General features: G+C 37.3%; 3 protein-coding genes and 2 pseudogenes across 3 annotated transcripts; 1 reads left to right on the top strand and 4 right to left on the bottom strand.

The window, feature by feature from the left end:
• The first annotated feature begins 392 nt into the window (after positions 1–392).
• On the top strand, positions 393–2,624 carry LOC125865864 (L-type lectin-domain containing receptor kinase IX.1-like; annotated as a pseudogene).
• A 187-nt stretch (positions 2,625–2,811) lies between these two features.
• Positions 2,812–8,165, bottom strand: LOC125865867 (uncharacterized). The gene is made up of 9 exons (XM_049546122.1): positions 8,117–8,165; positions 7,961–7,987; positions 7,773–7,886; positions 6,858–7,185; positions 6,542–6,628; positions 5,749–5,835; positions 4,712–5,113; positions 4,557–4,622; positions 2,812–3,428 (listed from the first exon to the last, which is right to left on the bottom strand). Exons 1-9 carry the CDS (start codon positions 8,161–8,163, stop codon positions 3,102–3,104), a joined length of 1,485 nt encoding a protein of 494 aa, XP_049402079.1. The 5' UTR covers positions 8,164–8,165; the 3' UTR covers positions 2,812–3,101.
• A 3,925-nt stretch (positions 8,166–12,090) lies between these two features.
• On the bottom strand, positions 12,091–13,196 carry LOC125863925 (uncharacterized). Its single transcript, XM_049543896.1, has 3 exons — positions 13,129–13,196; positions 12,850–13,030; positions 12,091–12,678 (listed from the first exon to the last, which is right to left on the bottom strand). The coding sequence occupies exons 1-3, from the start codon at positions 13,194–13,196 to the stop codon at positions 12,091–12,093; spliced, it is 837 nt and encodes a 278-aa protein (XP_049399853.1).
• A 156-nt stretch (positions 13,197–13,352) lies between these two features.
• On the bottom strand, positions 13,353–16,614 carry LOC125863927 (uncharacterized). Its single transcript, XM_049543897.1, has 7 exons — positions 16,332–16,614; positions 16,143–16,146; positions 15,849–16,045; positions 15,474–15,572; positions 15,254–15,398; positions 14,123–14,545; positions 13,353–13,602 (listed from the first exon to the last, which is right to left on the bottom strand). Exons 1-7 carry the CDS (start codon positions 16,612–16,614, stop codon positions 13,353–13,355), a joined length of 1,401 nt encoding a protein of 466 aa, XP_049399854.1.
• Positions 16,615–16,647: 33 nt separating this feature from the next.
• Positions 16,648–17,026, bottom strand: part of LOC125863928 (L-type lectin-domain containing receptor kinase IX.1-like) — a 2,349-nt pseudogene continuing 1,970 nt past the window's right edge.

Here is a 17,026-nt window from a genome sequence, read left to right on the forward strand (position 1 = left end):
AATGAACAAAGGCTTAGTTAAGGTATCTAAGTGAAAATTGGTGCCAACTTTAAGGGACTATCGATGGGTTCAGCCTATTATTAATTCTTAAAAGAAAAAAAATTCTCAAACAACAGGCAAAGCGAAAGGGGGTGGGGGAGTTGAGTCACTTCAAAGTAGAGTGTGGACATGGAATTGAACAGTCTCTAAATAGGTTTATGTATTTAATAAAAGACTACAAGTTGACTGCTCTTTGGAATTATGTATCTCTTTATTCCTTTCCCGTGAAGGGTTTGGGATGCTTCCAAATTTCAATTTAACTGTTCCGTGGAAAAATGAGATGGTCAATTTTAGACTGCTCTGCTCTGAATAAGAAAATGTCTTTCCAATCTGATTAACATATTGTCCAAAATATGGTTCTTTTTGCCTCTCTCAAATACTTGTTTCTTATCCCTTTAGTCACTTCACTCTCCTTCAATTTTGATACTTTTACACCCAATGATCACAATGTAACCTATGAGAGAGATGCTTCTCCAGAAAATGGTGCAATTCTACTCACCAAAAACCTCCTCAATCGCGATATCAATGCTAGTATAGGTCGAGCTATATATTCAAAACCACTCCATCTCTGGGACAAGGTCTCTCGAAATCTCACTGATTTCACTACACATTTCTCCTTCAGCATTAATTCACAGGGAATAGCTAAATATGGTGATGGTTTTGCCTTCTTCCTAGCCCCTGCAGGTTCAACAATTCCTTATAATACAACAAGAGGTGGAAGCCTTGGCCTTACAAGTAATAATGAGCGACTAAATTCATCCAGTAGTCATTTTGTTGCTGTGGAGTTTGACACCTATCAGAACCTGTATGACCCAAAGGTGATCATGTAGGTGTCGATATCAACTCTATGCAATCTCTTGTTAATGTGACTTGGTTTAGTAGCATTCCAAATGGTACTAAAACTGATGCCTGGATTAGTTATAATTCTAACTCAAAAAATCTTACTGTTGTATTCACTGGTTTTCAACTCCAAGGGAATAATATCACAGTCACTGTCCTGCAGAACCTATCTTACAATCTTGATCTGAGGGAATATTTACCAGAATGGGTCACTTTTGGCTTCACTGGTGGAGCAGGAAGGAGATCTGCATTTCAAAGAATCTATTCTTGGAATTTTACTTCTTCTTTAGATAATATGACAGATACAGGGGTAACCTTATCAAACACCAAGCCAAAGGATGCACCAACAAAAACTAAGTTAGGACTTGTGGTTGGATTGATTTCTGGTGGTTGTGTTTTGGTTGCAGTATGTGCTTTGGTGTTGTTTGCATTTTGGAGAAAGAGTAAGGTGAGAGAAGATGATTATGTCTTTGATGGTTCCATGACTAATGAATTTCAAAAAAGTGCAGGACCAAAGAAGTTCTTGTACAGTGAGTTGGCTAGATGTACAAATAACTTTTCACAGGAAGAGATGCTTGGGCGGGGTGGATTCGGAGGTGTTTATAAAGGATATCTCAGTGAATCCAACTCTTATATTGCTGTTAAGAGGGTTTCAAGGGAATCACAGCAAGGAATAAAAGAGTATGTATCAGAAGTCAGGATAGTCAGCCGGTTAAGACATAAACATTTGGTGCAACTCATTGGTTGGTGCCATCAAAAAAGAGAACTTCTACTTGTCTATGAGTTTATGCCTAATGGAGGCTTAGATCACCATATTTTTAGTGGAAAAAGCCATTTGGCATGGCCACTAAGATTCAAGATTGCTCAAGGCTTGGCCTCGGCGTTGCTATATCTACACGAAGAATGGGAACAATGTGTGGTGCATAGGGATATAAAGTCTAGCAATATTATGTTGGATTCTAATTTCAATGCCAAGCTTGGGGATTTCGGGTTAGCTAGGCTAGTTGACCATGATAAGGGATCCCAAACAACAGTTTTGTCAGGCACGATGGGTTACATGGCTCCTGAATGTGTCACCACTGGCAAAGCTAACAAGGAAACAGACGTCTATAGCTTTGGTATTGTCGTGTTAGAAATAGGTTGTGGAAGGAAACCTATTGATCCTAAAGCAGAGGAGCATCAAGTAAATATTGTCGATTGGGTTTGGAGACTTTATGGGATGAGAAATATTCTTGAAGCAGTTGATCCGAAACTATCATCAGAGTTCAATGAAGAGGAGATGGAGCATTTGCTAATTGTTGGCTTATGGTGTGCTCATCCAGATAGTAATTGCAGGCCTTCTATTAGGCAAGCAGTTCAAGTGCTTAATTTTGAAGCTCCATTACCCACACTCCCTCGGAACATCCCTGTGCCCACATATTGCAGCTTCTCACACCATTTACCAACTATTTCAGTTTCATCAACACATGAAACCAACGGTACAGAGATCGCCCTTGCCCAAATCCAGCATTCAGTAAACGAAAACAACACTGATGCTTCAATAAAAAGAACATTTTCTTCAGCATCTTCATCTTCAACATCAGTTTTGTATCCAAGTTAATATTGCCCTGTTAAAATCCTGCATTTTGTCTTCCATTAGCAGTGTCCATATTTTCCTTTCTTACTTTTTGTTGTTTCTCTTCTAATGAAGAGAGGATTGAATGGATTACATTTTCTGTAATTTTAACTGTTCTATTAAACACTGATAACGCTATGCTTTTTAAGGACATGTCTCAAGAATTACTCAATTCCAAATTCAATCTGGATTAGAAGGTGAATTTGAGTGACAAGAAATCTATCAGTAATAGTCTTTATTCTAGAACGATCCATCTGAAAGAATTCATTAAAGCTTAGAGCATGTGATATTCTTTATCAAAATGTTGGTAGACATGATCAGTTGCTTTATTGCAGTCTGGACAGGACAAGACGTTTGATTTGTCTACTTGTCTCGTGCAACATTTATTTCCTCCCACAAAGTAGATTAAATGACACTAAGTACATTCAAAAAGTGTAATTCTGTAACTATAATTAGAATCTGAAAACTAATCAGAGAAAAGAACTGCTTAAAAGAACAGGCTAATATCAAGTTTAATATGTGGCCACCTTCTGATAAAGTTGTGCAGATGTTCAGAAAGATATCTACATGACCATATAGAGTATTTGTCTCTTCATATCTTTTGTACCTATGTTCTGCCAATAGGGTAAAAGTTTGGACCCAAAATAACCACTTTTCCCAAGTGCTTCCTCCCATTAAGATGTGCAGCCATATCAATCTCACCAGAGCATCTAACGTTACAAAAACCACACCATAGCCTAGAATTGTGTGTAGCACCATCGGAATTCATCACTTGCTTCAGCTTTTCATGTGGTCCAGTAGCTACTAGTTCAAGCTTTTCTTTAGGTTTTTCATTAGGACCGTGTTTTTCTTGTACTGGAAATGTCGTTTCCTTGACCTGCATGTCTGCTGTGTTCTTCGCGATCCAAATTAGATTTCCCTTCAGGCGTTTAACCTGCAGTACCACAGGGACATTTTAATAGCTGGCATACGGATTACTTTTGATTGCTTATATAAAACAAGTACTAGAATAGCATAAATGTGGTACTGATGTTTAAAAAAATTAAGAGCTTCAATAATCTCCCAGGCTTCAAATGTGCAGGACAAACAAAGGCTTGAGATCATACTAAGATAACTGAATCTAGTGCAAACTTCAAAAAGCATTGATTATTCAAAGTGCAACAGTTTCTGTTTCAGGTTGCTTGATGATTCTTTTAGCATAGACAAAGTTTCTTCTTGGTCTAAATGATAATGAACTTGGTACCAGTGTGCGTAATCAATTGCCATCTTGCTCATTCAGCTTATTTGATGAACCTTAATTTTTTATGCCTTCATATACAGTTAAGGTTTATCTTGCACTCTTCCTAACTTGGCCACTAGTAGCATCACTAGCACCTAATTGTTGGAGCATCAAGCTCTCCTCTAGTCATCGATCACACCTAACAGCTTGGTTAACATTTTCATCTATGGTTTGCTTGACAGATTGCATCCATAGCAATACTTGTGAACACATAATATTCCATAAAAGTAACAATGTAAATTTTTTTGGGCTCAGCTGCTTCATGTTTTGCCATCTGTTCCATAGATTTGGTGTCTTCACAAACAGGACCACCCTCTTCGCGCACTATCCGTTTAGGGGGAGTAAGATTTTTATAGGGGATTTGTAAGGAATGATATCAAGTGAAGATGAAATGATTTTCATTAACCGCCCAAAAGGGATAAGAATGGGGTTTAGTCTTAATTAAGGAAAACTCATAATTTTTAATGCTTTATATAAGACAATTTATAGCTGCATAGTTTATGGGTTGGAAGGTACACTGCATCTACTCAGGGGAAGCATTTCATAAATTTGCTGGAAATTAGAAAATCTCATAAGTTAGTGCATCATGTAATAATTACATTATGCAAGACATTCAATTAGTACTCGAGTGATAATGTAGTTTTCAGATTTATTTTGAAGTAAAAACGCCAAAAGCAGCAGCATAAGAATTTAACGACTATTTCATACATTATAGGGAGTCAGGAACAACAGCAAGTGTGACTGGTTTCGGTTTCTCATCAAGAGGCTTAATAGAAAGGATACCTGGCTGGGGGTGAGCATTCCTGATTTATCACAAGTGTCAGTAGCCTGGATCCGTTCTGCCTTGGACTGCAAACAGGAGACACTGACAATGAGTGTTGGGAAGAATCAATTCGATAAATATTGGCTACTCATTGCTGAGGTAACATCTGATATACCTTGTTTGTAATAAGTTTCTCCTGAGCATCAGATCCATTCTCTTCAAGGTACCTCTTTGCCACAGCCATAGAACTCATAGGTAATTGGTGTTTGGCCAAGTGCTCCATCCCATCAAGATGTGCAGCCATAGCAATCTCCCCAGGGCACCACAGCTTAGAATTATGAACAGCAATATCAGCATTCTTCAGTTGCTTTTGATTTTCTTGCTGATCAACACCTGCTAGGTGGACCGTTTCTTCCAATTTTTCATTATTGCTGTGCTCTGATTGTGCTGCGGCTACATGTTTTGCTGGTTCCTGATTAAGCTGGATTGTCTGCTTTGTTGGAACCTCCGTTTCCTTGACCTGCATTCCTATCGTTTTCTTCTCACTCCAAATTAGATTTTCTCTCACACTTCTAACCTGCAGTTACACAGGGAACATTTTAGTCACTGGTATATGGATTAGTTTAGAATGATTATAGAAGAATTAGGCAGAATAAATGTGTTACTGATGTTTACAAAAAAAAAATGAGCTTCAACTCTTTCCCCTTTTAGTGGCTTCAAATGTTCTCAGGAGAAATAAACACTTGAGAGCATACAAAGATAGATGAATCTAGTGCGAACTGCGAACTTCAAAAGCGATAAATTTTACCAAGTCTGCCAGCTTCAGTTTCAGGTTGTTCGGTGATTCTTTTTAGCATTATACAAAGTTTCTTCATGGTTTAAATGTGCACTTGATCTCAGTGTGTATTATCAATTGCCATCTTGCACAATTACATTGATTGATGAGCCTAATTTTGCCTTCATTTAGAGTTAATTCTTAATATTCATTTAGCACTCTTCCTCACTTGGCCACCAGAAGTATCAGTAGCAGCTAATTAGCTTTTCACATGGGATTTCAAGCTCTCTCCTTGTAATCAATCATCACTAATCAGATTGATTAATGTTTCACCTATTGTTTGCTGAAAAATTGCATCTAGAGATTTACTTGTGTACCCATAAATCATAATATTCCAAAAAAGTAACCAAGGAAATTCAAGGGTTGAAAATTACTACTTGTTTGGGTTGAGCTGCTTCATATTTTGCCATGTGTTCCATCGGTTTGATATCTTGCCAAACAGGACGAGCCCCTTCACACAGTGTCTGTTATTGTTATTTTTGGATAATGTATCAGAAATTTCATTAGAAATCAGTACCAAGAAGCTAGTAAGAAGTACAAATCAAGGAAAATTACAATTCTCCATTATGTTCCATCTATCCAAAAAATTTCATGCCATTTACCGTATGACCCTTATACATGTCTGTTTTGGGGTACTATGGTTGTTATTTACCAGATTTTAAGGAATGAAAGGAAAATTTGTTTCATGACAAATCATTTTTACTACAAAATCTGTTGCAAACAATGGAAAATGCACTCTTTCATGCTTTATTTTAGTAAACTGATAGCTGCATAATCTTTACACAACCTATTCCTCATGTACATTCAATAATTTATTAGTTGGAAGGGACACTGCATGCATGTCTGCATCTATGCAAACATAGCATTCCTTCGTTTTTTTTTTTAAAAAAAAAAATAATCGTGGAAGTGTTGTATACCAATTATGAAACACAGACATAGGGCGGCCAGACCTGACCCCTGGCAACAAAGCATTCCTGAATTTGTTGGAAATAAGCTTCAAAAAATAGTGCATGATAGCATAAACATGCACACTATTCAATCCAAACTAAAACTGCTAGCTGATGCCACTTTCTTTTTCATTATTGAGTGAAAATGCATATAAAGCAGCACCACAAGAAGTTAAAAATTGTTTCATACAGTACAGGGAGCTCGGAACAACAGTTGAAGCACCTGGTTGGGGATAAGTGATCCTGCTTCCACACTAGTATCAGTAGTCTTGATCTCTTCTGCATGATGATTCAAATTATTATCCTTGCACTGCAAATAGGACATCATGATAAGTACACTGATAGTAAAGCCCAAAGTTGCAATAAAATCCAGTAGAATGTATACATTTGTTTATGTAATGTTGGGAATCTAACTTTTGGTGACTGAAATAGATTAATATTCTTAATTCTCATATAACTAGCTGATGTACATAAGAACAAGTGTGTGCCCAGTTTAGTAATGTACTGGCTACTCAATGCTGAAGTAGCATCTGACGTACCTTGTTTGCAATAAGTTTCAACAAAGCATCAGATCCATTTTCTTCAAGATACCTCTCTGCTGTAGTCAGAAATGATTCTTTCTTGAGAGATGGATCCTCCATTGGCTTGTTCAACCGGTCAGCCACAATTTGAAGGTTGACAGACAAACATACATACAGAAAGCGTTGGTAAACATAGCAAAACCCATAAAACTGAGTGATAACATCATGCAGTTTCACCAGCAAACATGGATGAATAAGTTTTTGATAAAGATAACACGCGCCATCAAACTGCGGTATCACCAACCAACATATGGTTATTAATTTAATATATGGCCACAGAGGAACCCTGCCAAAGTAAATGGAAGGACATTAGAATATTATTCAACATAAGTTGTTTCTCTCTCTCTTTTTTTTTTTTGGGTTTCCCACCCGGTGTTTGGAGCCCACATTGGAGCTCCGGCTAACTATGGATTGCGCACTGCAGTGCCTATTCGAAGGTGGCACTCCCAACAAAGATTTTCTCCATAACCACTACCCAGGGCTCGAACCCGAAACTTCTGATTAATGGTGAAACAATCTCACCACTGCACTATAACCCATGTTGGTGGAGTTGTTTCTCATGTTCAACCACGAATATTGTACAATTTTCCCCAAAATGCTTCAACAAAATCTTGAAATCCTCAACTTCTCAGCAAGGGAATTTAAGAAATAGAAGCAAGAACAGACATATAACTTGAAATAAGTGTGTCACCAAAGGATGTGGTACAGTACATGGAGCTGCTCCTCCCTTAACCACTTGGTCTTGGGTTCGGGCCCTAGTGAGAGAGCGCTATGCGGCGCGAATCCGGAATATCGGGCTCGTGAAACCAAAAAAAAAAGTGTGTTATAAGAATTTAACAGCTAATTAAGAGTTGATGGAGCACATTAGGGTACCATTGAATAAGTTTGTCAAATATGTGGTGGAAAAGAGAAAAGATAATCCAGTATGTGAGTAGCTTTCTCATGTGATACTTGGAGTCAGTCTGAATCGCCCGGATTGAAGCATATCTGAAAGAATTGGTGAACATTAAAAGCTGAAGCAAAAATACAGTAAAATAGTTGAAAGGAAAGTGAAGACTTACAGAGGATATCCCAGAGCAAGTAGGGGCCTGCAAAATATATAACAACTTGCGTGAATCATGTATGTACTAACAAGTTAAAATCTTGTTCGTTTTTGATACAAGATTCAATTTTTACCATTACGCACTAGAATGGAGAAAGAGATCAGGTGAACTTACCAAGCCAGGAAATCCATTATTTGAAGAATAAATATGAGAAAACCCATCATCACACCAAAACTAGTAAGGACTTTCTTCTCCACTAAGTATTGTGATAACAACAAATCCCTACTGCATGCAAAATTGACCCCTCTTTGTTAAATAAGCTTTTTATCTCCTAGGGCTTACATCTTTTACGCCACTCGCTTAATTTGTTCTTTTTTAAAGGAAAAACATCCTACTAATTGAGAATAGATTTAAGCATCTTTAACAATGAAGGATAACGTTTACTTGACTAATACGAATTAATGTTTATTTATGGCTTAGTTTTTGTCATTCTTTCTACCTAACTTAACTAGGGGCATCTCCAAACACCAAATTTCACATCAAAATTTGGTGTCGGTGTAAATCAACTTCAATCCAATGTACCAAATTTTACACAAAAAACAAATATTTTTCTCTTTCTTCATTATTATATTATTATTTCTTATTTCATAAAACAATTTTTTTCTAAAACATTCACCATATATAATTTATATTATTTTCTTTTATAGTCGTTTAATAGAAAATTATTTTATACCATAATATTTTAAATAATAAAAATTGATAACAAATATTATACATTATACATAATAATGTATAATACAAATAAAAGTGAAATCATTAATGAAATACAATTAAATAAACATTATATAATTGAAAAAAATATTTTAATTCTACATAAATATTTAAATTTCAAGATCACTACGGTACTCCCATAAATGCTCTATTAATGCATTACGTAGTTCAAAATGAGCTTCTTTGTCCTTTATTTTGTTTTATCACTTCGGCTATTTTTAAGTACATTGTATTATTTATTTAATAATTTATATGTTTGCATTTTTAATTTTTATGAAGGTTAATTGTAGTTATATCCAATTATAATTTATAGTAGAATTAACATAGATTTAATTTTAAAAAAAAGCCATATATAGAAAAATTAATTTATAAAAAAAGCTAACTTTTATATCTAATATTAATATTATACAAATATTACATACAAAATTATCACACCCCGAAGTAAGGGGCATAACTGGCACTAGATACCCTATTAGAACAAGTTACCCACTAAAACATACAAGCTAACCAAACTGTGAGACAAAGATTGGGCAGCACAACCTCTAAAAAGTGAATCCTGGACCCTGAAGGTCATGACCTGAATGAGAATAAACCATACAAACAATAGTAGGCAAGCAAAAAAAAATAAAGATGTACTAGCTAGCCGACGAGGCCACAATTGAAGACATACCTACTTACACACATATATATACATGCCAAGACTATGGATTGGAGATTGAAACATACAAAAGAAAACTCAGCATATTGTGTCCGCAATTGCCTCTATGAGTGATATAAGCACTGTCGGGACAAGGCCCCAACTATACCCATACTGTACAATAAAAGTAAACATCCTCTAATAGCCCCAGGATAAGATGGAGCTTACCAACTCACACCTGAACCTGAATCCTAGTGGGTGGATCGATTAGAGTCTCTGCCTGTACCTGCTCGCACGAAACAAAAAGCAACGTCCCCAGGCAAAGAGACGTCAGTACGAATAAAATGTACTTGTATGTAAAGCGGAAAGTAGAATCATAAATATTTACTGTAAAAGGGTAATAGAGATACCACTTGAAACTGAAACTCAAATAATCTCCATGGTTGACATTTGGCCCCCTACTATTTAAATATGCATGGTATGCTCGTATAATTGTATGCCATGAATATATATATAGATGCAAATGCATGACATACCCAACCAAATGCTAGCAATGGTGGTGCCTTCCGGTAGGATCCAACATCATATTCGCCAACTTGTGGCCATCTGTGTCTCATACGTATAAATATAGGCAATAGGCCCCATACCTCCCGATTATAGCTCGGGAGTAGAATGCATAGCATGTCATGTCATGGATTTATAACACCTATAAGTTACTTTTGTCATGTTGCCAATCTTGGCCCGTTTGTAGTCTTGTTCTCATAACCCCATAATCACTTTCGTATAACATATAACCATGTCATGGAACCTCATATGTTCTTCCAAATAAGCTTGAAAAGTTAACTCGAATTTTAGAAAGATGACGTAACCTTGCAGATATTCATAACATGTTTAAGGTGATTTACTTAGTTCCTAACTTGGTTCCTAGATAATTTATAAAAAAAGTATTTCAAAAACCAATTGTTCTAATAGTTTAAACATTTAAGTTATATTAGAGAGTTTTGAAGATCGTGAGTTACTTTAAAGATTTTTCATAATAACTTTAGTGGGGAAAGAGGGCTGGTTAAAAGTAATAAGAGTCTCCCATGATATTTTAAGTCACATCACCCAAAGAAGAATGAGAATTCATACATGCGGACATATAACTAAGGGAACCGATAAAATGACATGTAAATGTCGAATACTCTATTTATCTGAACAAGTGGAATATCAAAATAATAGAATCATGAAAATAATTCAGCTGAGCTCTCAATGCCTTTCACTGAAGGTCTTTCTAGCAAGAGAATAGCAAAATATCACATTCGGCGTTTTAGAAATTTCCCAGGAGTGGTGCTAAAATAAGGGACGTAGCTTAGCCTTAACATACCTTTTCAATGAACGCTCGAATGACCGTAGCTTCTTCACGAAAGTTGTTCCTTACGTCCTAAGCTTCGAAAACACTATATATACACAGCTGGTATGCACCTATAAATAGTTCATAATTGATCTTAAATCGGCAGATTTGCCAAATGGCCTCAACTTGACGAAACGTCCGTAGAACTTCATAAAAGCAATCATAAAAGAGACCCGAGATGATTACCTTAGTTAACCAATTGTAAACCTTGAAGAAACACCAATAACTACAAATTTATATCTGCAAAAACTAGCTTCAAACGCAGCTAGTAGAAGGGGAAAATGATTGCCACGTGTAGAGATCACATTTCTAGGCACGGGGGCAACCTTATGGTAGACATTGTCAAAAACTAACCTTCATCATGCAAGAACTCCATTAGAACCATCCCTTAAGCTTTCTTTCTGGTTAAGGAGTGAAAAAATAAATTTTGTGACTTAAAACGTTGAGTAAGCCGACATACCACATTTATTGACCTGACCCGGATTCAGCCCCGATAGTTCGCGGTAAAACCCTCATAACTCTTTACTCTGATGTCGGTTGGATACGGGGTTTTGTGCGTTGCAAAATAGACTCGTAGGCCTTCGATTTAATGGGTGATATAACTTCTAACTCTTTATATATTTGGAGAAAACATCCAAGACATTTGACCCAAAGTTAAGAAAATATTATTAGAGAAACTTCGATAACTTTTGCCGATCTTAGTTTCACTAATTTTCTTGACTTCAAAACTTAACATACGACCCTTGTGCTATTATAATACCTCATAACACATTATTCTTATCATGTTGTACACTCATAGGCTTATCCACAAGGTATGGGACAATTTAAACCTTTCAAACGGGCGAAGTTCTACCCGAGCCATTTCTTTAATCATGAACTTTGTTTGAGGGGTCCCTTTGACTAAAACTTTAGTTTAGTTCTATGATATTGCCACCTATTTGCAATCGTAATCTCCAATGTACGATACAAAATCATACACACCTCATATAATCATGGCATACTACGCTACATATATTATGTAAGAATAGAGAAAAAGTACGGGATCTTACATTCTCCCCCCTTTATGAACATTCTCCCGCGAATGGATCTAGACAATTCCTTGGTTGTGTTTTTCTTCTTTTTTTTCTCATGGGACTTTATTTGCGAGTCTATATCTGTTACAGTCGCAAATTAAAGTCAAAATCTGAAAATTTTAACTCCTAAGATTTGTATAGTTATCTCATAAGAAGACATATAAATTGCACCTTTAAGCTACTTAAAATCTAATCAAGTCATTGTGAAGAAATAATTGCCAATTATCGAAATGTGACTCACCTTAAGTAGTAAATAGTTGGGGGTACTCTTTCCTCATTTCTCTTCCGCTTCCCAAGTCATTTCCTCGACGTTGTTATTTCTCCATAACACCTTCACAGAAGCTACATCTTTAGTTCGAAGCTTTCTTACTTGCCGATCTAAAATAGCTATTGGTACCTCTACATAAGATAAATCTTCGATACGAATATTTTCAATGGGCATAATATGTGAAGGATCTCCAATGCACTTCCGCAACATAGAAACATGAAATATATGATGGACTGCTTCCAATTCGAAAGGCAAGTCAAGCTCGTATGCAATCATACCGATCTTTCGAATAATCTTATACGGTCCAACGTATCTAGGTCTGAGCTTCCATTTCTTTTTGAATCGCATGATGCCCTTCATAGGCGATACTTTCAAGAAAACCCAATCTTTTACATCAAACTCTAAGTTCCATCGGTGAACATCTGCATAAGACTTCTGCCGACATTGTGTTGTATGAAGCCGATCTCTAATAAGCTTAACCTTTTCAATCGCTTGTTGGACTAGATTGGGACCTATCAAATCTGCTTCCCCGAGCTCAAACCAACCGATCGGGGATCTACACTTCCGCCCGTATAGCACTTCGTAAGGGGCCATCTGAATACTAGCTTGAAAGTTGTTATTATAAGCGAACTCAATAAGAGGTAGATGTTGATCCCAACTTCCTTTAAAATCCAGCACACAAGCACGTAACATATCCTCAACCGTCTGAATAGTACGTTTTGCCTGTACATCAGTTTGTGGATGAAAAATAGTTCTAAGATTTACCTGAGTGCCTAGACCTTTCGGAAACGATCTCCAAAAATGTGTTGTAAATTGAGCTCCTCGATATGAGATAATAGATAATGGAACTCCGTGAAGGCAAACAATCTCTTGAATGTAAAGCTTGGCATAATCTTCAGCTGAATATGTCGTCCTAATTGGCAAGAAATGAGCAGATTTTGTCAGCCTATTTCCATAGAATCATACCTTCGTGGAGTGCGAGACAAACTAGTGATGAAGTACATATTTATCATATCTCATTTCCATAATGGAAGCTCAATATACTGGGTTAGGCCTCCAGACCTCTGATGCTCTGCTTTAACTTGTTGACAATTGGGACATTCAACTACCATCTTCGCAATATTTTTTTTCATGCCATTCCACCAATAGATCTGTTGAAGGTCCTGATACATCTTCGTTGCTCCAGGGTGAGATCCATATCTAGAATAATGGGCCTCTGAAAGAATATTTGTACGGAGCTCTCCAACTGCCGGTACACATAAGCGACCCTAGTATCTAAGGACTCCATCTCCAATTAGCTCAAATAATGGTTGTTGCTGTTGTGGAATCTTTTGCCTCAATTTCCTAAGCTTAGGATCTTCATGTTGCCGCCTTTTCACTTCAGTCACAAAGGAAGATTTTGCCATATTCTTAATGACAACACCTCTGCCTCTTGCATCTACTAAGCGTACTTGCAAATTAACTAGCTGGCATAGGTCTTTTGTAATTCCAGCCTTATCAGCTTCAACATAACTTAGACTACCCATGGACTTTCAGCTGAGTGCATCAACAACAACATTAGCTTTGCCGAGATGATATAAAATGTCAACACCGTAGTCCTTTAATAATTCTAGCCATCTCTTTTGTCATAGGTTCAACTCCCTTTGCTTAAGTAAGTACTGGAGGCTCTGATGATTGGTGAAAATATCTGTATGAACCCCGTATAGATAATGCCGCCAAATTTTTAGGGCAAAGACAACTGTAGCCAACTCAAGATCGTGTGTCAGATAATTCTGCTCATGCTTCCGCAACTGTCTAGAGGCATATGCAATAACCTTACCATGCTGCATAAGAACACAACCTAGGCCAATTCTTGAGGCATCACAATAAACAACATACCCCTCATTACCAGCTGGAAGAGTTAGAATAGGTGCAGTGGTAAGCTTTATTTTTTAGTTCATGAAAGCTCTGTTTACATGCCTTGGTCCACTGAAACTTAGTTGCCTTATATGTCAATTTTGTCAGTGGTGCAGAGATAGAAGATAATCCCTCTACAAACCTTCGGTAATACCCTGCCAAGCCTAAAAAGTTGTGAACCTCTGTTGGATTCAAAGGACTCGGCCAAGTCATCACTGCTTCAATCTTTTGCCCATCAACCTTAATACCCTCACTTGTAATAACATGACCAAGAAAAGCGACAGAAGTAAGCCAAAAATCACATTTAGAGAATTTAGCATATAACCTGCAATCTGGGAGAGTCTGCAATACAGCTCGCAAGTGGTCTGCATGCTCAGCTTCCGACCGTGAATATATAAGAATGTCATCAATAAACACAATCACAAATTCATCCAAGAATGGTTCGAAGACCCGATTCATAAGATCCATAAAGGCTGTTGGGGAATTTGTAATCCCGAAAGACATGAAAAGGAATTCAAAATGTCCATACCTCGTACTAAATGCTGTTTTTCGGATATCAACTTCCCTGACTCACAGTTGATGGTAACTAGACCGCAAGTCAATCTTGGAAAAGCATTTGACACCTTGTAACTGGTCGAATAAGTCACCAATCCGTGGAAGTGGATATTTATTCTTTATAGTGACTTTATTTAGTTGTCTATAGTCAATACACATTCGTAAGGATCCATCTTTCTTTCGAACAAAGAGCATTGGGGCACCCCATGGGGAAGTACTTGGCCTGATAAAGCCTTTGTCGAGCAAGTCTTTCAGTTATTCCTTCAATTCTCTTAGCTCTGCAGGTGTCATTCCATAGGGAGGAATCTGTTGGGTTCTGAAGGGTGATTGGGCGTCATGCGGAAGCTTACTATTTGCAAATCATATAGTTGATAAATCAGTTAACAAAAACTTATACTAAAAATCAAAATATTATTATATCAAAACTAATATAAAGAAAAACATTGAAACTTTAGAGAGAATAAATCTCCCCATAAACAAAAGTCTTAAACGACTACATTGTGGATTCTATTGTTATTGTGTTAGAAGAAACAAACCTATATTTATAGAGTCCAAAAACTTTTCCTACTAGAAAAGGAGAGAATAAACCAAATATAAAATAATATTATATTTTCCTTTCAAGAAAAGTAAAAACATTTATGGTAATGTTTTGTTTTTTCTTTAAGGAAAAATAAATCTTAAATTATGGTAAGAAAATCAGGGCAAAACCCTAACAAACGATATATGTTGCGTATCAGGAAGCAAGTCTATAGCGAAATCAATTTCCCTTTCTGAGGGAATTCCTGGAAGATCATCAGGGAATACCATTGGAAATTCATTCACAATAGAAATTGACTGAACAATCATGGGCTCCTTATTAGTATCTTGTACATGAACCATATGGTATATACAACATTTAGCAATCAACTTCCGAGCCCTAAGGTATGAAATAAACTTACCTTTAGGTGTGGCTGTATTACCCTTCCACTCAAGGACTGGCTCACCTGGAAAGTAAAATCTGACTATCTTTGCACGATAATCAATATTAGCATAGCAACCTGCCAACCAATCCATACCCATGATAACATCAAAATCTAGCATAATCAACTCAACTAAATCAGCGGGGGTTGAACGATCATTAATTAACACCATGCAACCTCGATAGACACGACTAGCTAAAATAGAGTCGCCAACCGGTGTAGACACCTCAACTGGTTGTGGCAACAACTCAGATTTCATGACAATCTTACTAGCAATAAATAGAGTAATATATGAAAATGTAGAGCTAGGGTCTATCAATGCGTAAACAACTTGAGAAGATATCGTTAATATACCTGTAACAACATCAGGGGATGCCTCTGAATTTGGTCGTCCTGTGAGTGCATAAAAGCGTTTCTGGCCACCGCTCGAACCTATATCTCCTTCACCTCTCCCTTTACCACGACCTTGAGTAAATTGTGGTCCTGGTCGTGGGCCACGGACGGAGGGTGATGATGCTACTGTGGATCCTGAAGGCTGAGCTAGATCACCTCTGTTCAACCTCGGGCACCGACTAATAAAATGTCATGTATTCCCACAATGATAACATGCAGCTGAACCCTTTCTACACTGCCCAGTGTGTGGCTTACCGCACTGTGTACATAAAAGAGTAGGATATCTTATCTGTACGAAACGATCTTGTCGACGACCCTCAGGCTGGCCCGAGCTATGACGTAGTCCTGACTGACTATAACGATTAAACCGCGGTCCTTGCACCAGTGGTAAGACACTACTCGCTGGCCGAGGTGGATATCAATGGAATGGGGACCTAAAATCACCATGTGGCTCCCTATAAGACCCTATAGTACGGGCCTTCTTACTTTGCTCCCTATCCCTACGAGTATCACAAATCCGTTTAGAAAGGTCCTCTATAGTCTGAGCGAAAGCCTGTATGCGAAAAATATCTACATCATCTGATAGGGATGCTACCCTACAATCTCTGATCAAATAATCTGCCAAACCATCAACATAACGATGAACTCTGGCTCTCATTGTATGTGCAATATCTAGTGCATATCTTGCCAAAGAATTAAACTTGTGGCTATAATCCCTCACAGTCATGGTTCCTTGCTTCAGATTGATAAAATGGTCAAGTCAGGCCTCTCGAACTTCCCGTGGCGAATAGTGGGCAAAGAAGGCCTCAGAGAAGTCCTCCCACTCTGCTGGTGGAGCATCTAGTCCTCTAGATCTCTCCCATGCCTCATACCAAAGGATGGCTACATCACGTATTCGAAATGAAGCCAACTCCACAGCCTCTGTGACAGAGGCATGCATCATCCTCAATACTCTATCTTTAGTACAAGCTAGCTCACTTAAAGATTCTTTGCTTCTATCAAATTCAACTTCTAATCCATGTTTGAATATATCACTGATCGCTCAAGAGAATTATTTAAGAACATAGTACGTATTTTCACTATTTAATGTAAACTTTGAACAAGAGTTGTTGATTCATTCAATCATTTTCATAACAGTA

Source organism: Solanum stenotomum, chromosome 5 (genome assembly GCF_019186545.1).
Source record: "Solanum stenotomum isolate F172 chromosome 5, ASM1918654v1, whole genome shotgun sequence".
Classification (NCBI taxonomy): Eukaryota; Viridiplantae; Streptophyta; class Magnoliopsida; order Solanales; family Solanaceae; genus Solanum; species Solanum stenotomum.

Excerpts from the sequence above, each read along its gene's own strand:
- LOC125865867 (XM_049546122.1), bottom strand. The coding sequence starts at position 8,163 with ATGGGTTTTCTCATATTTATTCTTCAAATAATGGATTTCCTGGCTTG. Across the intron at positions 6,629-6,857 it reads TGAAACTTATTGCAAACAAG|TGCAAGGATAATAATTTGAA; the intron begins GTACGTCAGATG and ends TCCTATTTGCAG. Across the intron at positions 5,836-6,541 it reads GATCACTTATCCCCAACCAG|ACACTGTGTGAAGGGGCTCG; the intron begins GTGCTTCAACTG and ends TAACAATAACAG.
- LOC125863925 (XM_049543896.1), bottom strand. The coding sequence starts at position 13,196 with ATGGTAGTTGAATGTCCCAATTGTCAACAAGTTAAAGCAGAGCATCAG. Across the intron at positions 13,031-13,128 it reads AGGTCTGGAGGCCTAACCCA|GCTGACAAAATCTGCTCATT; the intron begins GTATATTGAGCT and ends CTATGGAAATAG. Across the intron at positions 12,679-12,849 it reads CGAAAGGTCTAGGCACTCAG|ATGGCCCCTTACGAAGTGCT; the intron begins GTAAATCTTAGA and ends GCTAGTATTCAG.
- LOC125863927 (XM_049543897.1), bottom strand. The coding sequence starts at position 16,614 with ATGACTGTGAGGGATTATAGCCACAAGTTTAATTCTTTGGCAAGATAT. Across the intron at positions 15,399-15,473 it reads TAATACAGCCACACCTAAAG|ATACTAATAAGGAGCCCATG; the intron begins GTAAGTTTATTT and ends TTCATGTACAAG. Across the intron at positions 14,546-15,253 it reads CCTGATACGCAACATATATC|GGAAGTTGATATCCGAAAAA; the intron begins GTTTGTTAGGGT and ends ACTGTGAGTCAG.